The sequence below is a fragment of the Geospiza fortis genome, unplaced genomic scaffold (genome assembly GCF_000277835.1).
Source record: "Geospiza fortis unplaced genomic scaffold, GeoFor_1.0 scaffold172, whole genome shotgun sequence".
Lineage (NCBI taxonomy): Eukaryota > Metazoa > Chordata > Aves > Passeriformes > Thraupidae > Geospiza > Geospiza fortis.
Genome location: NW_005054309.1, coordinates 3,350,805 through 3,372,243, shown reverse-complemented (window position 1 = coordinate 3,372,243; position 21,439 = coordinate 3,350,805). Strand labels below are relative to the sequence as shown.

Below are 21,439 nucleotides of genomic sequence, written 5' to 3'. Positions count from 1 at the left end.
TCAAGCATCCTTACTGAGCAGTTGTCCCATTTTAGGAGTGTGATACCTGACAGAGCACACATGCAGGGAACTACTTGATACAGGCCACTTCTCTAGCATCCTACAGCTAATTCACTGCTACTGTGAGTGTGAAAATACATTTATTTGGAGATATTGTGTGTTTATGTATGCCTAAGACTCAATTATGTCAGTTTGGCAAATAGACTTACTTTCATTTCAGAAAGTTCAGTAGATGAGAGTTGAGATAGTGAAGCATGTTTTTAAAGGATCTGCACTTACTAACAGGTTGAAGTCTCTCAGCATTGTAGTGTGTTGCAGACTAACGTGGAATAGCACAGAGTTTATATGGTTGTGGCTGCAGTATTGCACCCAAAATGTACTCCAGATTGATTTCCTTCACCCCCTCAGGGAGCTGGAATGTAAATGCCCGAAGGAGATTGGCAAAGAAGATGAACAGTTCAACTCGTGCCATCCGTTCCCCCAAACATACACGGTGCCCTGCAGAGGAAAATCGAGAGAGTTGGTTGAGTAAAGTTAAATTCTGTTCAAGAACTTTGCACAAAATTCTACTGAGTTTCATAAATTCTGTTAATGTAAGATAATTATTTTGTTCTGTAAAGTCAGAAGATGCTTTAGGAGGAGTGTGGGGAAACATTTACTGAGAAACCGTGCACTTCTATCAAGTGTTTGATTTGGTGTTTTTATGGGGTTTGTTTAGTCTTTTTTCACCCCTGGAGAATGTATGCAATTCTCCCTTTCCATTGTTGATTCTTTTTGTGAGCGCTGTGAATTGCTTCTTAGCTAAGCCAGATTTTAAAAAGATTCATATACTTCAGAGCCTTATGGTTGTTGAGAAGGGAGGGCTGGAGCATTGTGGGATGCAGTTTTGAAGCCAAGGAGAAGGATGTAATCAGGATTTCTTTAACAGAAATTCAGAAGGGTATGTTGGGGCCTTGTAGCCCTAACACTGTCAGAGGCAGATGTGTGAGCTGAGGGAGTGAAATGTGCAGTTATATATAGACTCAGTGACTCATTTTGGCATATTGTTTACAGGATATTTCAGGCTATCTATATATCCCAGGCTAAGAAAACCAAAGATAGATATTCAGAATATCTAAATGCTCAGATTACATAAACTGGAAACAAACCAGAGCAAGTTCAAGAAATAGTCCTATGCCAGAGTTGAAATGGGAGCCCAAATTAATTGTCTGGATTCATAGTCGTTTGGTGAGTGAAGGAGGTAAGGTGATAAATACCTGTTTTACAAAGACTATTTTAGGATTTACTGACAATTTATAGAATTAAAAAAAACCCCTAGATTTACTATATTTAATCTGACCATGTGTTACTCAATATGCTCTTTGCTATTTCTCTACAAGAAGTGGGTAGTAGTATAATGCAACAGTAACACAAAAACCCCTCAGCTGTTTCCCAGTGGTTTTATTGGGGATTTTTAGTAATGACACCACTTTCCTCTTTTGTGCTGCTGTTTTTCATAGTCAGTTTGTTGGAGAATCTGGTAGGCTAGAGAAACTCACTAGAGTTGTTGTATACAGCTTTTCACTCTTTTTTCCCCCTCCATATCTTTGAATCCCTGGATTTTGCACTGTAAGTTAGTTAAGTTGTACATTGTAATATGCTTTTGGAAAGTTATTTTTTTTGATTGCCTAATAATATTCTACTGAAAACCTACAAAATCTACTGGATTTTGCTAGTTTTCTACAGATACAAGAAAACATGGTGCTAGCCTATTAACATAGGATTTGGGAGACTGAGGTTTGGTTTACTACTTCTTCACAGATTTTCTCTGTATGTTTTGAAAAATCATATTCCTTTTGTCACTGGCCTTCCTTTTTGTAAGGTGAAAATAAATACATTTCCTGACTTAGGGTAATTACCTGGATTGAACAGGGAATTACCTCGATTTAACACATTAGGAGATAAGCTTGGATATCCTTATGGTAGGAACCCTGGATATGCCAAAGAAAGAGCATTTTGTCTCCCAGCCATATTTATCCTCTGTTTGAATATGTGAAAAATACAAAATGCACAATATTTGTCTCTCTTACAGGAAAAGACCTGACTTTAAATCTTTCAAATCAGTCAAATAGTCAATCTAGTCAAATACATTTTTATAAATGTATATTTTAGAACTTGGAAATAGTATTTTCAATCTTGCCACAAAACAGAGCAAGCAGGAATATTCAAGGTCAGGGTGTTACCTGCTGAGAAAGGTAAGAATGCCTCTTTGTTCACAAAGTTGCCATCCAAATCTAGGAAATGATCTGGGTTGAACTTCCAAGGGGTTTCCCAGTGCTCAGTGTCATACACCACAGAGTGCAGATTTGGCAACACAAGCGTGCCCTGCAAGAAGCAGCAGAGATCTTATATTCCTTAGATTTTCCTTCTCTCTATGTCATATAAATGCTAAATATTAACAGCTCAAAGATATAAGAAATGGGGGGGTATCCTTATCCTCTGTACCTTTTTAATGTGAAAACCCAGCAGAGTTGTGCTCTTCAGGCACTGTCGAGGGACACCGACGGAGGTGACGTTGCTGTAGCGGAGAGCCTCGTGGATCACAGCGTTTGTGTAGGGCAGCTGCTTACGGTCTTCATAGCTGATGACATGGGAGGGTTCCAGAACAGCCTCTATCTCTCTTTGAACCTTTTCTGCAGACAAATACTTTTCATTTCCCACTCTGCACCACCCTCACCTCCCCCATTTTGTATGAGAATGTCCTGTCCGAGGGAAATGAAAGAAATTATGTTGCTATGAAATGCTTTGGCATATGGTTTGACTGCTGTGTAGGTTTTAGTTGATCAAGGGAGTGTTTCTCCCCAAATCACAGGATGATGTCTCATTTAAGACACCTACTTGGTGATGAGGATAGTACAATTTTTTGTTTCAAAAAATGGATTAAAATTTGAAATGACAGATATAATTTCCATTGTTTATAAATATGTATCAGATTGGGTATCTTTTAAAAACTTTTCTACTTCGAAGGTTAGGAGGAAACTAGGTTGCATATGAAATGTTTTTAACGTGTTACTCTGTCTTGCCAGTCCCTTCTAGTGAGATAAAACTCTGGCTACTACTAATTTCTGCTAGTGTCTCTGGTGAACCAGATGGGGAAACACCTGTTTGTTTCATTTATTGACCTTCCATTTTCTGGATCCTAATTGCTGATGTACCACCATTCATGCGCATAGCTAAGAGTTTTTTTGATATGTTGCAAGTGATTGGTCTATATTCTTACACTAATGATGTTCATTGTGGTGTTGAATGCAGCTCTCTCTGACGGTGCTTTTGCTCACCTTGTATTTCTGGGTATTGTACCATGTAGAGCAGTGCCCAGAGAAGGGTGGTGCTTGTTGTTTCTGTCCCTCCCAGCAAAAGATCAACCACAGTCTGAACCATATTTTCTTTATTGAATGTAGAAGAAGGGTCGTCCTTGGTCTGTAGGGCATATTCACAAGAAGATTATGAAGTAGATAATTTCAGATATTTCACCAGTCACATAGAAACTGTCATTGTTTGATGATAACAGTGAGCAGCCCATCAAATCAAACACCTTCAGTTCTGCGCAAATAGAGCGTGCATAGAAAAATCCTTTGGCAGTTATTGGAACAGCAAGTGTTTGTAGTAGGCATTGAAGCCAAGGAAGGGAGAATGTGATAAAGAGATACTTACTTTTGTTATTTGAGCCAGGTAGAAGTCAATGAGATCCTGTGGATCACCTGTGTTCTGTCTTTCATGGGCCTCAACCTCCTCCATGACTAATCTGTGCATGAAGTGGTTGTATGCAAACACCTCCTGATGAGGCCCTGGGAGATGGTGCATGAGCCATGGGAAAGCATCATACAGCTGTGGTGTTAAACAGAAAGCAAAGAGTGTCAGATGCCACTTCTGATTTCCTGATAATTGTGAAGTCACCACAACACGTGAGCAACCAAACTGGGATGGGAGGCAACAGACACAAGTAAGAGAGATTAAATGCTGGGAACACGAATATATTTTACTTTTTGGATCAATACCTAATAATGTAACAGGGGTTCTGAAAATGGGTGAGTAATTGAGTGCTGAATCTGACTGGCAAACAGATTTTTCTCAACCTTGAATTTTTTACTGTAATTTTTTTTAGGCATCCCTTTAGGAAGAACCTGATAGTCTTTTAGCATGCCAGTGTGCCAAAATCTGCACAAGTTAAACAATAGCTAGGGTTTCAAGAACTTAAAAAATATTATTCTTGGTGTGATGAAGTTGTAACCTGTATCTTATAGGAAACTCAGAATAACTCAGATCTTGATGGTACTATGAATTATGAGTTGAAGCAAGATGTCTTTTGAAAAGAGCATCCATTTGAAGACTTAGTTCTTATTAACTGCCTTTCTGGATTTGCAAGACTAAATGAAATTTTAGAAGCTGCTTTCATTTAAGAACTGGGAATCTTAAATACAATGTTCTGCAAATGATTGCTCATTGGAAATCTGTGAAAAGCAGTGATGATCTAGAATTTTAATTTTAGGATGGGATTTACAGACATAAAGAAGAATTAGTAGCCAATAATTACATATACAAAGTATGTATTTATTTATTACTTCACTGTGGCTTGTAGAAAAATGGTATATTTGGAAATGAAAATGTTTGTGAATAATTGACTTTTAATTTCTTTTGACTTGTCAAGTGCAAATGCATCTTAAGGAACAAGAAAAGTAGGTTCTTACCCTGCCCCAGATAGTACCTTGAAAGTAGATCACAGAATAAATAGCTTTGATGAGTTTGCTGAAAGATTCATCTTCACTGGAGAAGCAATGACCGAAAACAACAGCACAAATGATATTTGCAATTGCATGGACGATGGAAGTGTGGGGGTCAAAAGGTTTGCCTGTGAATATGGGAGGTGCTGTGAGAACTTCAGAATAGACTACAGCAAGAAAAATGAGGAAGACTTCTTTTTAATGGTAAAAACAACAAGGGATCAGACTATTTTTAGAAAAATTTCACATAAGTTAGCCCCAGTTTAGTATATATTAACTGCATGAATTGTAAGTGCACAGAATCTTAATTTTCAATCTGCTCTTTACTCTTGTAAAATACAGTGATAATCAGTTTTGAGTAGACAAACATAAAAGCTCCCCTTCTTTGACTTGTGGTCTGGGTTGTGTGGAAACACAAGCAATTAATTAGAGCATATGCCTTCAAATATGGAGGTAGATATTTAAGTTTTGCGGTTTAAAACCAAAACATTTCTCACCATCCTCCCCCTCCCGCCCCAAAAAAAAACCAACCCAGAAAAAAAAATCAGCGTTTTCATTTCTTAGTTCTGTTGAAATTACTTATCTCTTTTTGGTTTTCAAGTATCAGCTTAACAATCCAACCATAGATGTATTTTTTTTTCCACAGACTGAAAAGGCAAAGCTCATATAATAGGGTGGAATACATCTCCCATTGAAAAGGATTAAATCCAGAAAAAAGTAAATCAAGTACACATTTCAATGGCAGGGACAACCTTTGAAGTATACTTCTATGGAAAATACATCCCTGACTTCAGTCCAGTGCTCTTGGTTGTTCTTGGAAAGAGTAAATACATTTATTGAGTTTAAAATTGAGATGGGGTTGCATGGTAGGTAAAGCGTTGGGCTGTACAGGGACTTGAGGTAGATGATTTTTTTCATCTCCTACATTTTAAAGATGTGTGAATGTTGCTCTCAGAAGAGAGATGGGCCTGGTCCAAGGGGAGTTAGAAGGAGACCTCAGGTAACCTCTCTGTGTTTTCACATGGAACAAGATGTGGGTGAGGGATTTGGCTGCTCAGAATATTTATATTTAATTGCTTTATTTTGGCAGCTTGCTAAAATTCTATTGGTTTCTATTTCATCCAAACCTTGAAAAGAAGATTTTTTTGGATAACTGAATGATACATTCCTTGTTTTGGGGTCCTTTCTCTGCCAAATCCTGAAAGCCTGCTGTCCTAGAATGACTTCCAGCAGGTCATACATTGTGTATTTTAAGGAAGGTTTTTCTATGCTCCTTAAGTGTAAGAATCATTACCAGCTGTGTTGATAATAAACATTTTTTAAACTCTCCTTATTTAAAAAGAAACAATTTTATATTGCCCACTGTGCAGACAAAACATTTTTTGCAAAAAATGCAGTTAAGAAGCCAGTGAAAGTTCTACTAATATCGACAGTATCTATAGTACTTGTAAAAATATACTGTGAAACTTTTAGCAGCCCTAATCTTTCAGGAAAACTCTAAGTGTTGTTGTTCTAGTGAATTTACCTTCTGTATTTGTGAAGATATCCACAAGGTGAGAGGCCTCTCTTTGAATTTGATGCTCCAGATTGTTCTTACCAAGTGCCAGACTTCTTATAATTGTCATGCCAAAGCGTCTCTGCTGCTTCCAGGTGTGGCCATTTGTCAGGAAAATACCTGAAAAACTCACAAACATTTAGTTCATTGCTGGGAGGGAAAATCCTTTCACTGCAAATTTTGATTTAGATGAGGTTGTAGGTCACTAACAAGATACAATGACTTTAGAAGCTGAGTTTTGGTGTCTGAGGATTTTATGACACCCACCTACTCCTAAATGCATCCCTGTAAACTGAGTGGGTTTTGGTGAGGACTGAACAGCTTTGTCTATAGAGATTTTCTACATGAGCAGTCTCCTGGTTTAGAAGTTATACAATTGAAGGGCAGCTTCTCCAGGCAAGTATTCCTTTGCATCTATTGGGAAGGAACAAGACTGAGTAATGTGCTTTATAAGACAATAAATTTTTGATTTTTCCTTAACATGCTTAGCACTGCACGAAACACTTTTGCAGTGAGGACCCACTTGTGCCCTGGTACAGCAGTAGCTGATGTGTGTGCACAAGAAAACATCTTCCTTCTTTACACCTTGTTCTATCTCATTCTTGTGTAACACTTTGTACCTTTCTCGCCCATCATATCCCTGTAGAAAGGGGTGAGAGGTCTTCCAGAAACTTCTTCTGAGTGGGTGACAATGCCATCTTTTACTGCTTTGTATCCATTCAGCACAACCAGAGGTGTCTGTCCCATCCACAGTGTGTAGATGTTTCCATAGATGTTGGTTAACTGAAGAGTTGATAACAGGAAATTTGTAACTATAAACCAGGGAAAGCATGCACTAAAATACCAATTTATGTAAGAGTTTTCTGTAGTTGTGACTAAACCCATTTGTTGGCATCAAATTGAATTGCAGGTTTTAGGAAAAAAAAATTATTTCTATTATTAGCGTGCTTTGGCAACAGAAGATAATTGCTCTTTATGGAATAGATGCTAAGGACATCTCTCAGAAGAACACCTCTCCAATTTCACAGAAAGAAAACCAGCAGGTTACTTTGTTAGCTCTGAATCAAGGAACAAATTATTACAGGCAAAATCCCAGAGCTTTTCTCTTTATTTTATTAATGAACCAAAATGATGGTATTTTCTTGTCTCTAGCTTACAAAGAAAGAAATGTTCTTGCTTTCTTTTCTATAGCTTTTCTATAGCTGTTCCTAGCTTCCAGGATTTTTCTTATTTTCCTCTGTTGTTCCTCACATCGTGCTTATATTTTCCCTTGTAATACTGGGAAACAAATTCCTTACTTTTTAAAAATAGTTTTGATTGTTTTAATTGGTTGTGCTGTAGACAGCAATGAGATTTTCCTGCTTTGTTTTAGCAGTAACCTGTTTACAGCAGATAAGAAATCTTTTTGCTGTAAAAACAAGGAAAAAAAGTGTCTGTTGAGGGTACATGTTTGGTCTTCTAATGGAGGTGTTCCAGTGGCACTGGTGTCAGGAAAGGAGAGCTCTGCCAGAGGTAGCTTACAGGGCTGGATATTAACACAGAAATAGAGTGAAACTGCCAATGAAATACCATTCTATTACAGTGTTTGTGAGAATGTAACCAAAAGAGAGAGAAAATAGCAAGAACTAAAGCAATGGTGATGTTTAATACTCAGAAATATTTTTAATACTGCAGGGTCCTCAGAGTCTTTGAAACTGGCTGGTAATCAAGCTTGAGGTTTAAAAAAATATCATTTTAAGGCATTCCTATGCAATGCACAATATAAGTTAAAATAGATTCAGACTGATTTGCAAGCACAGAGATAAATAAATACCTCACTGAGAGTTTCTCGGCGTAGTTTGAAGTCCAGCAGCCACAAATTTCCAATGATGGGGAGGGGAACTGGTCCTGGAGGAAGCTGGGTACGCATCCATTGCAGCTTGAGGAACTGCAAAATCAGGAGACACACTACTAGAGCTATAAAAATCTCAGTAATCTCCAACATTTTATCAAAATTTTAGCTTCTCACTGGTTTTGACTTTTTTGGCCTTTTTTTTTTTGTTGTTGTTTACGATTTCTTCTGAAAATTTGGATTTGTGGAGATGTTTCTTCTACTGAATCCAAACTCGTTCTAAGGATATGCTTGCTGTAGCCATCTCTCTCTGGTAATCTAGAGTTTTCCCAAGCTGAAGTCCCTAGAAAACCAAACTATGTGATGCTTTGTGGTTAGCCAAGCCACACCCCCCCTTTTTTTTTATGATCTGTAATTGTGACCTGTCTTTTTTCACTTAGAATTTTATTTCCTTCTTAGTCTTGATATTGGGTCAAAGTGCCAATTATTGAATAGTTATCCAAGGTTTTCAAGAATTTTGCATAATGGTAACACCTCAGGCAGTTTCATGTAGTCAAATACTGAAATGCGTTAGTTATTGTCATTCTGAAGTACTACAGTTATTGTGTGATTACAGAAGAAGAAACATCTACACAATATCTGAGGTCTCTGAGGTGTAAAAGAATGAGTTCATGCAGCATAAAGCTCAATTATTGTCTTTAATAAGAAAAAAGGTAATTTAATAATTTGAAGAGTATCTTCTTTCACCTTTTATCATATCCTAGGTTATGATATTATGTGAAGACTAGTTAGAGATTATTTTTCTATCCATCAGATTATATGATGTTTTGTAACTTTTCTTTTTAAAAATTTTTAATTTTATGCTAAGTTTTAAAATCTCCTGGTTCAAATTTTGCAGATGAAACCATGCACATGTTCTATTAAATCTGCAGAAAAGAACAAATAAATGGAAGAAACAGGAAAAACTTAATCCTTACTGATTTGTGGATCCCATAAGTTTACCAGAGAGGTTTGTACCAGTGTGTAGCAAACTTTAACTTGAAACTTACTTTTCATGCTTACTGATATATTACACAGTATTTTCAACACTTTGTTCAAGAGCCTAGCTAATGTTATCTTCAAGACTAAATAAGAGATTAACATACAACTGTACAAGTTGTCTGTTTCAAAATTTTATCATAATTTCTCTGAGCAGGCTTGATGAATTTTTCAGTCTGCACTTTTCAGCTCAAAAAGTTTCTGCAAAATCAAGGTTATTGATTGGAATCAATGTGTGTTATGATCCTGAAATATAAAGGTTTAATGCTATCCATGGGCTTCTTAAGAACTGAATTAAGCTTCAAGAAACTGAGATTTACAGGCACGGACACTCATTTCAGTTAGTTTTCTAATGAGCTCATTTTTTTGTGTGTGTGGGTTAGTAAAAGAAAATGTGATAAATACAGTCTTGCATGATTCAGTCTTGAAAAATGTGTAGATGACAATTGGTCTTTTTTTCTGGGGTGGATAGTAATAACTTCAGGTTCCAACAGGAAACACAGGGGCAGTTTCACAGGGCAGCAGTGACATTGCAGCATTTTCTTGCCTTACCTTCCTGAGCAGCCGCCTCTTGCCTTCTCTGTGCAGTTCCATGCAACACTTCTGCTTTAGTGCGCTGCATTTGCAGATGCTATGCTATGAATCTTACAATTGAAGAGTTAAATGGACAAAAAATGGAGGGAAGCAATTTGAAATTCAATAACTTTTATGTTTTTTTCAGCCAATCATGACAGTTCCATATGTATATCAAAAATTGCAGTGTTACTGAGTAATGCTATTGAGCAGTTATTTATCCACCCATTTTTTCAGATTTTGCTGCTATTTGAGGCTTTAAAATGAGTTACTTGATGAAACTATCTAACTAACTTCGCTTGTTGCTTGTGTGCATCAGGACTTCATTTCTTCATTTGTTTTATTTCTTCCCAATTCATCCAGCTGGTCCTGTCTGGTTAAAAGGAAGTGAGTGCTGTCCTATTTCTTATTTGTGCACAGAATCACTTGTCAAGTTAGCAAGTTTTGCAACAGTTAAGGACCCCGGAAAGCTCTTGATGCTCTCATGCCCATCAGTGGGGTATGATTTATACACTTAAAATTACCAGAATTAAGATGAGTTAAGCCATGAAGTTGCCTAATAATAACAGTGATTATGATGCAACTTAAGAAAAGAAAACAAAAAGAAAGAAAAGGGCTTTATGTAAGAGAAATCTGGGTCCAGCTGAATCAGTCTGGGCCCACCAGGAGTGTTACTCTGAGTCTGACCCTTTGAACACTGTGGGCAGTGTGTTTTCCTGCTGCTGGGTGAGAGCTGTGGGCAAACTGAAATATGCTGAGGCAAAGTTATTTCACAAAAGCTTGGGCTGAAGTTCACAAGGAGAGAAAAAGCAAGGAAACTGTTTCAATACTGTGTATTTTTATATTTTCAGTCCATGTGAGTAGTAGCTGTTCACATAAATCTTGCTCGATCTCCTCTGACACAAATACTATTGCAACAGCTGCATCTCCACTTAAGATGACAGATATTAAGTTGGATTGCTTTGCACAGATGAGGAAATCTGCTTTTGTAATGAAGGTTTCAGGCCACAGGAGTGCGAAGCAAAGAAGAAATCATTAGGATGGTGTGAAACAAAGGATAAGTGTGCATACTGGGGATGGAAAGGGCTCCTGACACACCTCTGCTCAGAGCATGTGTCATCTGCTCTGACAGAAAACCAGGGCTTGTTTTTTGTCTGTTGCAGGGCCAGATGTATTAGAAAACACAGCCTGGTGTTCCTTCTGTCTGGCCTCAAGCTAAACAGCATAGGTATTGCTAAGCTGGTTTTGGGATTTGTTAGTGATTTATTTGAATTTCTCAACTTAGCTGTCTCTTCCTCCCCTGAACTCCCTGATATTTCAAGAGTTCCATAACAGGAACTGTTAATTGCTTGGAGAAATCAGAATTTCTCTGAAGGAAGAGAATTACACTGGCACTCTGTGTCCCAGCAAACACTGAGAGAGGGAGAATGTGGCTTACAGCACAGCTGGAGTGAGCACAAGACTGGGAAATGTGAGCAAAAGAAATTCCCATTCTGTGTTCAGTTCAGGAAAAGAGAACTTTGCTGACATGCATTATAAATAAAGTATATAGGGTTTTGCCTCCTGCTGTCATCTGTTTTGTTGGGACTTGAAGATTGATGAGCTTTTAGTTTGCGTAGACAAAGTACTGGAATGGGTCTTGAACTTCAGATTCTGTTCCTAGATTTGTTCATAACTTGTCTGTGACTCATGAATTTGCTTTATCTCTCTGGGCCTAATCAACCCTGATGTTCACTCTTTGAAAGAGCTTGAAGGTTGACTAATGAAAGTCAAGTTGTAGATGGCAGGTATGATTGTTTCTGTTCTGGTCTTTCCCTGTATTTTCTTCCTACTCCTCTACTCTAAAACCTTCATTAGAAAAAAAGGGTTTTCTGAGCTGTCTATTCCATCTCTGCCAAGGAGCCCTTGTGACAGTATTTGTTAGATAATAATGAGTAAGTCTTGCATGGAGAGGTGCTATTCACAAATAATGAAGATATTGGAGCACGGAAAACTGATGTTCCCCAAAACAACTTGCAGAAAGCGTCTCTGTAAACACCTGCCTCTACCTGCTTGATCTCACAATTACTTTATTTGTATTTTAGTCCTTAATTCATGCACTTAAGTCCTGCAATTAACGCACATTGATGGAGTTAATTTAAATTCTATCACTCTCATTACAGTGAATTGTAGCCTCCATCACTTTCTCTTCCTGCAAGTAACACATAGTCATCCCAGTCATCTCAAAATAAAACCAGTTGGTATATCTAATCTTACAGACATTTGCCAACTTTTTGGCATCACTGGCATGCAGTGAGAGCAGAACTAGAAAAAGCATGAGATCTAGCTATTAGGAAGGAAAGCAACTGCTGTAAAAATTCCTCTTTTTGTTTTCCCATTGTTTTCATTGTTGTTTGTTCTGTTTGGGCTGTTTGGTTGGCCAGTTTTGCCTGTTTTGGTGCTGTAATGCAGTGCTATTTAGGTGAAAGCAATGCAGATCTTGCACCAGTGCTGTGGTGCTGTATGTCCTGATGGCGTGGGAGCCACCAAGGCCTGGTGCCCTTTCAGTCTCCCTGGCTTGTGAAGTGCTATGTAATCTTGGCAGTGTTCTGCAGTCAGCTGCAGAAAGAGCTGAACAGAGACAAGAATTTCATAAATGAACCCTTTTCTCACTGAAGTGTCAGGAAGAAATAATTAATGTTGTACAGATAGTTTTCCTTCTGGCACTTCCTAATGTTTGAGTATTTGCAGCCTCAGCATTCTTTTTGACAATTTTCCAGAGCAGTGTCTATTAGCCCAGATACTAATGCACTTGGAATGTCAGCTGTGGACAGAACAGAAAATTTGAGCTAAGATTTGTTCAGATTAATTTGCCAGGGACAGAGATTTAGAGACAGCCTAGGACCAACTCTTTCTTTCCTGGAGGACAGTGTGGTTATTGCAAATATACTTGATATGTATTTCAACTGATTCCTGAGCACTGGAAGAAATTTCTGGAATCCAACCCAGATTAGTTACTGTGTAAGGAAGGATTTTTTTTCTCCAGGGAAGTGTTCTTGCCCTTGTCAACAGTGGTTGACATAGGTGCCTTGAATGCTACTGAAGAACTTAGATGAGTTGAATAAAATGTGAAAAGAGCTTTCAAAACATGCCTGATGTCCTTTCTGCCAGCTGGTAAGTGACACCAGTGGATTATGCAAGTGGAGTTGTGAGGATAAGTTGAGGTTTTTTAGACAGCAAATCTTGAGACAGAATGACAGCCTGCAGGGACATTTCTGCTGTGAGAGGAGCAACAGCCTCAGAGAAAGCACAGGCAAGACAGTGGGAGTGTGGTGGAAACAGCAATTAAGATCAGTAATTGCCTTCTTGTGTTCTTTCTGCAGGGCTATGCATATTTTTGGGCAAGCAGTCAGCACACATGGAGTTCTTTGTCTTCTGCAGCCTTTTGCAGGTGTTTAGTTTCACCCTGTCTGATGGAATTAAAGGCACTCCTTTGGGGAGGACTGCACAGCCCCATCCCTATAAGGTCTGCTGTTTGTCATAAGGCAGCTTGGTACCAACATCCCAAACAGCCTATTCCACTAGCTGTACTCTAGAAATCTTCTAAGAACTGCTCCTCTTTGTAGGAATTTTTTTTTTGTGTTGAGGAGGTCTTTGCATATGCTGCTTCAGGTGCTGTGTATTAAAAATAAAACAATTACAGGCTCTGGAATTAATTCTGCTGAGCAGGACTCCTGCTACTGAGGTAAGGCAGAAACTAATTCATAAAGCCTCATAGGGGACAAGAACTCAGCCTCAAAATGGAGTTTAATGTGAGGTCTGTTACACTTTTTGCCAATAGCAGTAATTATGTTTGATTCTTCACTGTGCTATTTGCAGTTCATCTGTGCTGTTTACTGTGAAAACGCAAATTACAACCCTTCATTGCTCTTGGTTCCCAAGTCTGCATCTCCACCCACTGTTGTACAAGGCAACTGGTTGCTTCCTTTTACCTCTGCCCCAAGAAGGCTACCTGATGAGTATTCCTGCCCTCATTTGACAGCTACAGCTTTGTACCCAAGTTCTTGGCATGTATGTAGTCCATATTTTGAGTGACACATTCCTCAAACTGATTGCTCAAAGGAACATTTCTGGCTGAGGTTCCCACCTTCTCTGACCCAGCCTCTGCTGGATCTTAAAATAATGGTATCAATTAGCATATTGCAGCATAGGGATGTATTAAATAACACTCAAGAATGGAAATAATCCTCATTTTCTTGGATCAGGAAGAGTGGTAGGAAAGAAGGGAGGTGAAAATTCAGAAATCTTCAATGTGACAGGGAAGAGTTCAGAAGAACAATTTCAACAGACATACTTGTAGCAATTTTATAATACGAGTTTGGAAGTGTGAAATGATGATAAGTGTAATTCTCATATCCCTGGTTTTGTTTCTTCTGAGTGCACAGTTCCTGAATTTGCAATGGAAGAGTCGTGGATTTCCTCCTGGACCAACCCCATTTCCCATCATTGGAAGTGTCTGGTGGATAAACTTCAGAGCTGATCACAGGAGCCTGAAAAAGGTATGTATTTGCAGATGTGAACTAAAGAGCTGTTGAGGCAAAACCTGGAAAAAATGGTGATGGTTGTTGATAGGCTGATGTGGTAACAGGGAGAACCCTGAGAGAAGGTGATTTGTGGAAGTGAAGTGCCTAAACAAGTTAAGGTAAAAATCCTGCAGACAGTCTAATTCATATGAAAGCCTAATAATTTCCTATGAAAGTCTCAGTCATATATGTGTGCAACTTAAACAGAACTGAACATAGTAATTTTGCCTCAGAAAATACTTCTATTTTTAAGGGAATCTTTGGCCTTGAAAGAAAAAAATTATTCTCAGATTTCCCATCATAGGCATATATAGAAAATAATTTTAAACTAGGTGTCTTGAATTCAGAGGTGTCTTGAACCAGAATATCTTCTGCTCTCATGGAATGGAAACAAGATTGTATCCCATAGGCAGCCAAATCCTTTCAATCCATCATTTCTCTGAAGTCCAGTCTGGGATGTACTCTTTGCAGATAAACTAAAGATGTAAATAATGGTGAAAGGAAATAATTGATGGGAAGAATGAGCTCTATGCTAAGCCTGCTAATACAGATTCTTTCAGTTTTCAACATCCTCCACTGAGCCAAAAATATCACAAGAGAACCCAATGTGTTAATATATTTTTCAAATTGCTGCCTTTCCTTATGTGCTAAGTGCAACTTGCAGGTCAGAGGGTATCTGGCTGCAGCTGAAGGGAGCTTAATGAGCATGATGCTAAAATTTTCTGATGGGTACATGTTAATGACTGTGAGAGGACAGATCTGTACTGGTTCTTGGTCTAGCATCAAGGACTTTGTCCTTGCAGAATACCCATGGCATTGCCTGAGAGCAGTCCCTATCAGTACCCAGGCTTAGATGCCTCAGCTGACAGTATTTCAGTACAACATGGGAAGAGTTCTTGCCATTGAAATGTGAAATCTGCAGTACTTAGAACTCTAGAAGGAGAGTTACACTTGGAATTAATAATTTCAAGAAATCAAATTGTTGTTTGAGTCAATGAAATATGGAGTTGGAAAATGTAACCAAGAATGGGCAGGTGGAATTTCATAGGAAACCTTGTACAGATCCATAAACATTCAAGGGCATTTACCCTATGGTTGTTATTGCAAAGGTAACCCAGGCCAAGTTCTAGAAAAGGGCCATTTATTCTTTCATTGCTTACATTTCTGTGGGTGTGTGTTCTCAGAGAGAGCCCAGACCCTTCCTGTGGAAAGCACCCCCACCACAAAACCCAGCCACTGTCCCTTTTCACCTGCTGACCCCCTGAGCAGCATTGTGCTGAAGACAGCAGCCCATTGTGTGTGCATGTTCTTTGATGTTTCTCCCATGGGGTTTTTTTGGGCACTGATCTTACCTGCAGCTGGCAAAAGCCTATGGCAACATCTGCACCCTGTGGTTGGGTCACAGACCTGTGGTGGTGCTCCATGGGTTCCAAGCTGTGAAGAATGGCCTCACCAACAACTCGGAGGATGTTTCGGGGCGACTGCAGACCTACACTTTCAATCAAATGGCAGGTGGAAAGGGTAAGACCTTCATGTCTCTTGAAGGACTTCACCCTTGACTTTCTTTGTTTCCTCTTGTATTTTTCTTACTGAAAAACCCTTAGTTCCCAACTGACTTTTTCTGTCTGCTCAAGGTGAATCATACCATTCTGAAGCATCATCCTAAGTGGTCTCCGAATCCCACTGTCACGCATGTATTTCAGAATCTTATCAGAGCAGCATGGGCAACATTCTTAGTGTTGTCTGTGTGCCCTGATTTGAAATAATCCTGAGCCTGCAGCCTCCTTTGCAAGCTGAGACTAAAGTAAATCTTTATGCTCCCAGTTGTTTACAGCAAACGCTGCTGTAAGGAAAGCATATACAGAACTTTGATCTAGTCTTGCTCCGAACTACAAAGTCACAGGAAGGTCAGTGGAGCTTTGAATTTATTAGCCAGAGTGTTCAAAGTGTTGTATTGTGTTATCACAAACACTGGTGCATCGCAGTGGAGAGAGAATAAAGATACTGATATGTTTAAAACAGAAATAATTGAACTTGTTTCCATCAGCCTCTTACCCAGAGAATGTATAGCAGATGCCTTTACCCTCAGTCAGGATTTGTTTAATGTGAACTACTGTCTGGAAAGCTTTAATTTGTAATACTAGCTAATGTAAGTAGAGAAAAACTACTTTAAAGTATAGAGATGATTAAGTCTGGGGCTATTTCAGTCCATTTGGATGGATCTGTATTGCCACTTTTTATAGGGGTGCTGTGGAGAAAAGTAGCTGAGTTGTGACACGTGCCCTAAAACTCATAATTTGTAGCAGGGATGGCTTTAACCAACAGCTGCAGCTCAGCTGCAAGTTTGTGACTGCAACACAAATACCACCTGCCTGTCCCTGGTTCCCAGGACAGCAGAAGGAATAGGGGTGAGCTGTCCCAGTGTCTAATGAAGCAGCTGTCTCAGGGAGCGAGCTGGCTTTCCCAGGGGAAGTGCAGGCTAGACTTGTGGAGGGAATTTCCCCACCAAGCAGATTCAATGGTTTATGTTGGGTGGCCTCTGCTGGAACACAGACTCACAGCAGAGCAGCCTGGGATTCCTTTCTGTCCCACAGGCACTCTTGATCTTAGGGAGCTGTTTGCAGATTGGCTAAAGCCTGTTTTTCCTTCTCATTTTGGCTGGGTGGTTCTTGCCCTGGCTTCATTGTCTTTCCAGAAGGGACCTTTCCAGGATGAGAACTCGATATTTCATATAAAGATCCTGGTAGAACAGGATCCCTCAAAGACCAGAGACAGATGCTTCAGAAAAAATAGGACTAGGTTTGGAAGGCAGGTGTGTGAGTCCAGAGGTCCAAGTGGGTTTTTTTTTTTTGCAGGGATGGTAATGTCTTAACCAAGGTGTTTTCTCAGCCTCTAACAACATTCAATTCAAAGAATACTTCCCTGACGTGTCCCTCCTCTTTGAGTGACAGCATGATGAGAAGATGACTCTTACTGTGTTTATCATCTGCAATTGTATGAACTTTATTATGACATAAAATTTATTCTTGATGGCTAAAGGTATCTTGGTCTCAAATGGTCTCATCTGGAAACAACAGAGACATTTTGGAATTGTAACTCTCCGAAAACTGGGAATGGGGAATAAAGGAATGGAGCGTGGGATACAAACCGAGGCCCATTACCTGGTGGAGTTCTTCAGAGACAAGGAGGGTATGGCATTGATACAGTGCTTGGGGGCACACACAGTACACACTGCTTGACTCTAAGGGTTAACACTACTTTTGTTACTCAATAGAATGGATTTGGAGCACACCTTAGATTTGCAGATTTAGGATAAAGTGCAAAAGACCTGCAGACCACACATTCCGTGGCATTTGCTAACAGACTGGAAAAAGAAACATGAAGGAATATAGCAGAGAAATCTCTGAAATTTCCAAAATATGGAAATTTCTTTGCTTATTTATTTTTTGACAAAAAACTCCTCAGAACCCTTGAGATTATTGGACCTCAGCAGTTTGTATTTTGGGATCAACACCAAGATTGAGATTAAAAAGGAAAGCAAATTTAAAAAAAAACAAGACCAAGAGTTAAAGATTTGAGGCTTTCCTGTCCTCATTTTGGAGTGAGGTTTATCTTTTGTTACATTTCCTAGTGAGTTTTAGGTGTTTCTGAGTAACAGTATAAATCTCATAGAGGACATCTATCACAAAACGTCACTGTGATCTTGTTCTCCCAAATAGCAAAGGATGTGAAGGAAGTGCTTTTGAGATGAATGTTTTTCTCTGTCTGCAGGAGAAGCTGTGGACCCTTCCTTCCCCATTGTCCATGCTGTCTCCAATGTGATTTGTGCTGTGGTTTTTGGACATCATTTCTCCCTGGAGGATAAAACCTTCCACCAGCTGATTGAAGCCTTCGATTATATAGTGACTTTTGGGAACAGCCACTTTCATTATGTGAGAATATTACTTATGAGATTATATATTACTTATTAGAATGCAACTTATTTGATCATTTAGCTCATTATTTATTGCAATATAATTATATCGGTATGTATAGTATTAAAGTGCTGCATTATTGAATACTGATAAATATTCTGACTGTGAATATGAACTGGACTGGACCTGCAATGCTTTGGGTTTGACATGATTCAATTATGAATATTGTATTAGTAATCTTTATTAGAATGTCTTAGCAAAGGTAATATGCTTGGGATAATGACCTTTTCTGTAATGGAAATACCAGTATTGTTAAGCTGAAAAGATGATACTCTGTGTAAGAATGAAAGAGAAGGTTGGGGTTTTTTTGTTTGGTTGGGGTTTTTTTTTGAGGGGCTGTTTTTTTTTTTCAGTGCTAAGGTGATGGACGTAAATATTTATTAACATTTGATTTATTAATATTGATACATCTATCTGCAAAAGATTATTTTGTTGGTGAATTAACAGGGCAAATACAAATGGAGTTATCTAGTAAGGATGGGAAAAAATCTAGCGTGGAAATTGTGCTGTCCCTAATTTGTGATTTTAATCAGTGTTTATGTACTAAACGTTTCTTTTGATGCCACATAATTTTTTTCAGAGAAATTAATTCAGCAGTTTAGCACCACAAATGCCCATGCTGTATCTCTATCACAAGGCTTCTCTACAGTGTCATTAACTGCTTCTGTGCTGAATTCTTGCTCTCCAGATGTGTGAAATGTTACCGTGGTTTGCAGAGCACCTCCCAGGACCTCTACATAAAGCAAGATTTTCCCGGGATTTTGTTCGTTCCTTTGTGAGGCAGGAAATCAAAAGCCACAGGGAAAAAGGCAGAATAGATGAACCAGAAGATTTCATTGACTTTTACCTGAAGCAGATAGAGAAAGTGAGTGATTAATGCTGTACATGATACAGACCCAACCATAATGGGTTCCCTGCTGTTGTCTGCCCATAACAACATTACTGCAGAGCTCTGCAAGAACATCTTAAAAACTCTGCTGTCAAACTCAAAATATGAACTTTGAATAGTTAGTTCAAGAACTACTTCTAGAAATACAAATTATTTACATTGGGTTGTTATCATATTTTGGAATCCTTAGTGAGGGCTAGGCAGTAGGGAGGACCTTGAAAAGGTGCAGATATTTAGATGGCTGCCGAATTCTGATTCTTGCTTTGTATTATTTTAGTGCTTAGTAGTGCTGTATTAGTATCGTGACAATCTTAAAATGTTGTCAGTCTCTACTCTGAAAAAAGCATATATCTTTAAAAGGATAACATTATATATTAGATTCCTGAAATCAGCAAATGTGCTGGAAGTGGTATGGCTTGGATAAAACTACCTAGAAATGTGTTTTTCTGCTGTGGAAGTTAACAGAAATCAACATGCCACTTTACAAGGTAGCATAACAGGGCTTATACACCTGACACATTCAACAGCACCTGTAATTTAACAGTATCACTGTACTCATTTGAGTAAAGTCTTTGCCTATATCTGTGTTCTGCTCAAGTATCTGTGTTTTCTTTGTCCTCTAGAAATCTTGTTCCTTTAGATACAGTGATAATTGTCTGTCTCAGTGCTATTACACAGCTATACTCCATTTTACCTTTCTCACTGACACTTGTAGACTAAAAATGTCCCCAATTCTACGTTTGATGAAGACAACATGGTGCAGTCTGTTTTTGACCTTTTCCTGGGTGGCTCAGAGACCACAGCCACCACTCTGCGCTGGGCTCTGCTCTATATGTTGGTTTACCCTGACATCCAAGGTGAGTAGCAGACAACAAGCATGGATATGATTAAAGTAGAGCAATTAGAGCAATTTTTTTTTTTGGCTAAGATGAAGGTTTTTTTAAGATCAAGCTTACTTTAAAGATAGTTTTTTAGCTTTGCTTTTAATACGCCAATGTAGTAAAATTTTTTCAGACAGATTTTAAAATAATTTCAGGGATGTTCAGGTTCTGATACTATATTGGGTCCTGTTGATTTTTGTCACACTCTTTCAGCACTGTAAGCACACAATAGAAGATACAGGCTGAAAACACACAAGATGGAATAAGAGTTTGGGTTAGGGCAAAGTGAAGCTTTTCTGGCATCCAGCATGTGTAATAAGGTTATATTATTTGAGTTCATTAACTGAGACATCTCAAATTTCTGTAAAATAGATATATTTATTCTAATGCATGGGGATGTTAAACAGAAAAAGAAGACAAAAAGATGATCCAGAAATTCTGGACAAGATCACACTTGTGCACTAGGTTCAAAATTTTTGGGTGATTTGGTAGAGAGTTTTCAGAGGTGATGAACTACTAAGCCAAGTAACTGTTATTGACACTCAGGCTGAGGGCTAGAAATTTTTTTCATGCTTGTGGTGCTAGAATGCTTGAAGAACAGAGCCCTGTGCACACACGTGCACTTCAAATTCTGATAAATTATAAAGAAATAATTCCTCTTAGCCTAAGTTTTGAGTATGAAATCTGACCCCATCTGAGACTGTATAAGGTGTGTTAGTTAGTAAAGCTTAGATAGCAACCCAAAGAGATTAATACTTGGTGATGGTTTAGTAATATGATCCTATTTCAGTTCTCAGCATTGCACATGTGTCAGCTTGATGTGGTGGCTTGCTTGCAACACTGTTGTTAGCGTGCTGTGCGTCTGTATTTGACTGGAGTAAAATCAACAGCTTAACTGAATTGATGTCATAATAAGGTCTTGTTATACTTACAGTTTTCTCCCCCTCCTTTAAATATAATGCTTCATAAATCTGTTGGCCTTGTGGAAAGAGAGTCTGAACATAAAACCTATCAACTAGAAAACAGAGTGTAGTAAAATCATAACTAGCTGGTTATTCTTTATACAAATCATATATTTATAGAAATGCATTTGTATAAAGGCATTTGTATAAATGTATGATTTGTATAAATTTATATTAATATAAATGCATTACATATATACATTTATACAAATGCATTTAAGCTTTAGGATATGGTACATATAAATTATTTGTATATTGTAATTTTTTCTATCACGACTATACTCCAAAAAGGAAATGAAAACTGTTTCATCCAAAACTGTGTTCTTACTTCTATAATGGATATTTTAATTTTTTTTAGACAAAGTCCAGAAAGAGCTGGATGCTGTTCTGAGTCCCTCCCATCTCATCTGCTAC

The 21,439-nt window shown here is 38.4% G+C and overlaps 2 protein-coding genes across 2 annotated transcripts in view; one reads left to right on the top strand and one right to left on the bottom strand.

The window, feature by feature from the left end:
• Positions 1–319: 319 nt before the first annotated feature.
• LOC102044343 (cytochrome P450 2J2-like) lies at positions 320–8,329 on the bottom strand. Its single transcript, XM_005418982.1, has 9 exons — positions 8,129–8,329; positions 6,936–7,098; positions 6,286–6,435; positions 4,728–4,888; positions 3,694–3,867; positions 3,318–3,459; positions 2,485–2,672; positions 2,223–2,364; positions 320–498 (listed from the first exon to the last, which is right to left on the bottom strand). Exons 1-9 carry the CDS (start codon positions 8,297–8,299, stop codon positions 320–322), a joined length of 1,470 nt encoding a protein of 489 aa, XP_005419039.1. The 5' UTR covers positions 8,300–8,329.
• A 5,801-nt stretch (positions 8,330–14,130) lies between these two features.
• LOC102044509 (cytochrome P450 2J2-like) overlaps positions 14,131–21,439 on the top strand; it is a 9,506-nt gene continuing 2,197 nt past the window's right edge. The window contains 7 exon segments of the mRNA XM_031055508.1: positions 14,131–14,295; positions 15,678–15,840; positions 17,359–17,508; positions 18,091–18,251; positions 18,982–19,158; positions 19,898–20,039; positions 21,384–21,438. Of these exon segments, the coding sequence (XP_030911368.1) occupies positions 14,131–14,295; positions 15,678–15,840; positions 17,359–17,508; positions 18,091–18,251; positions 18,982–19,158; positions 19,898–20,039; positions 21,384–21,438 (1,013 nt within the window).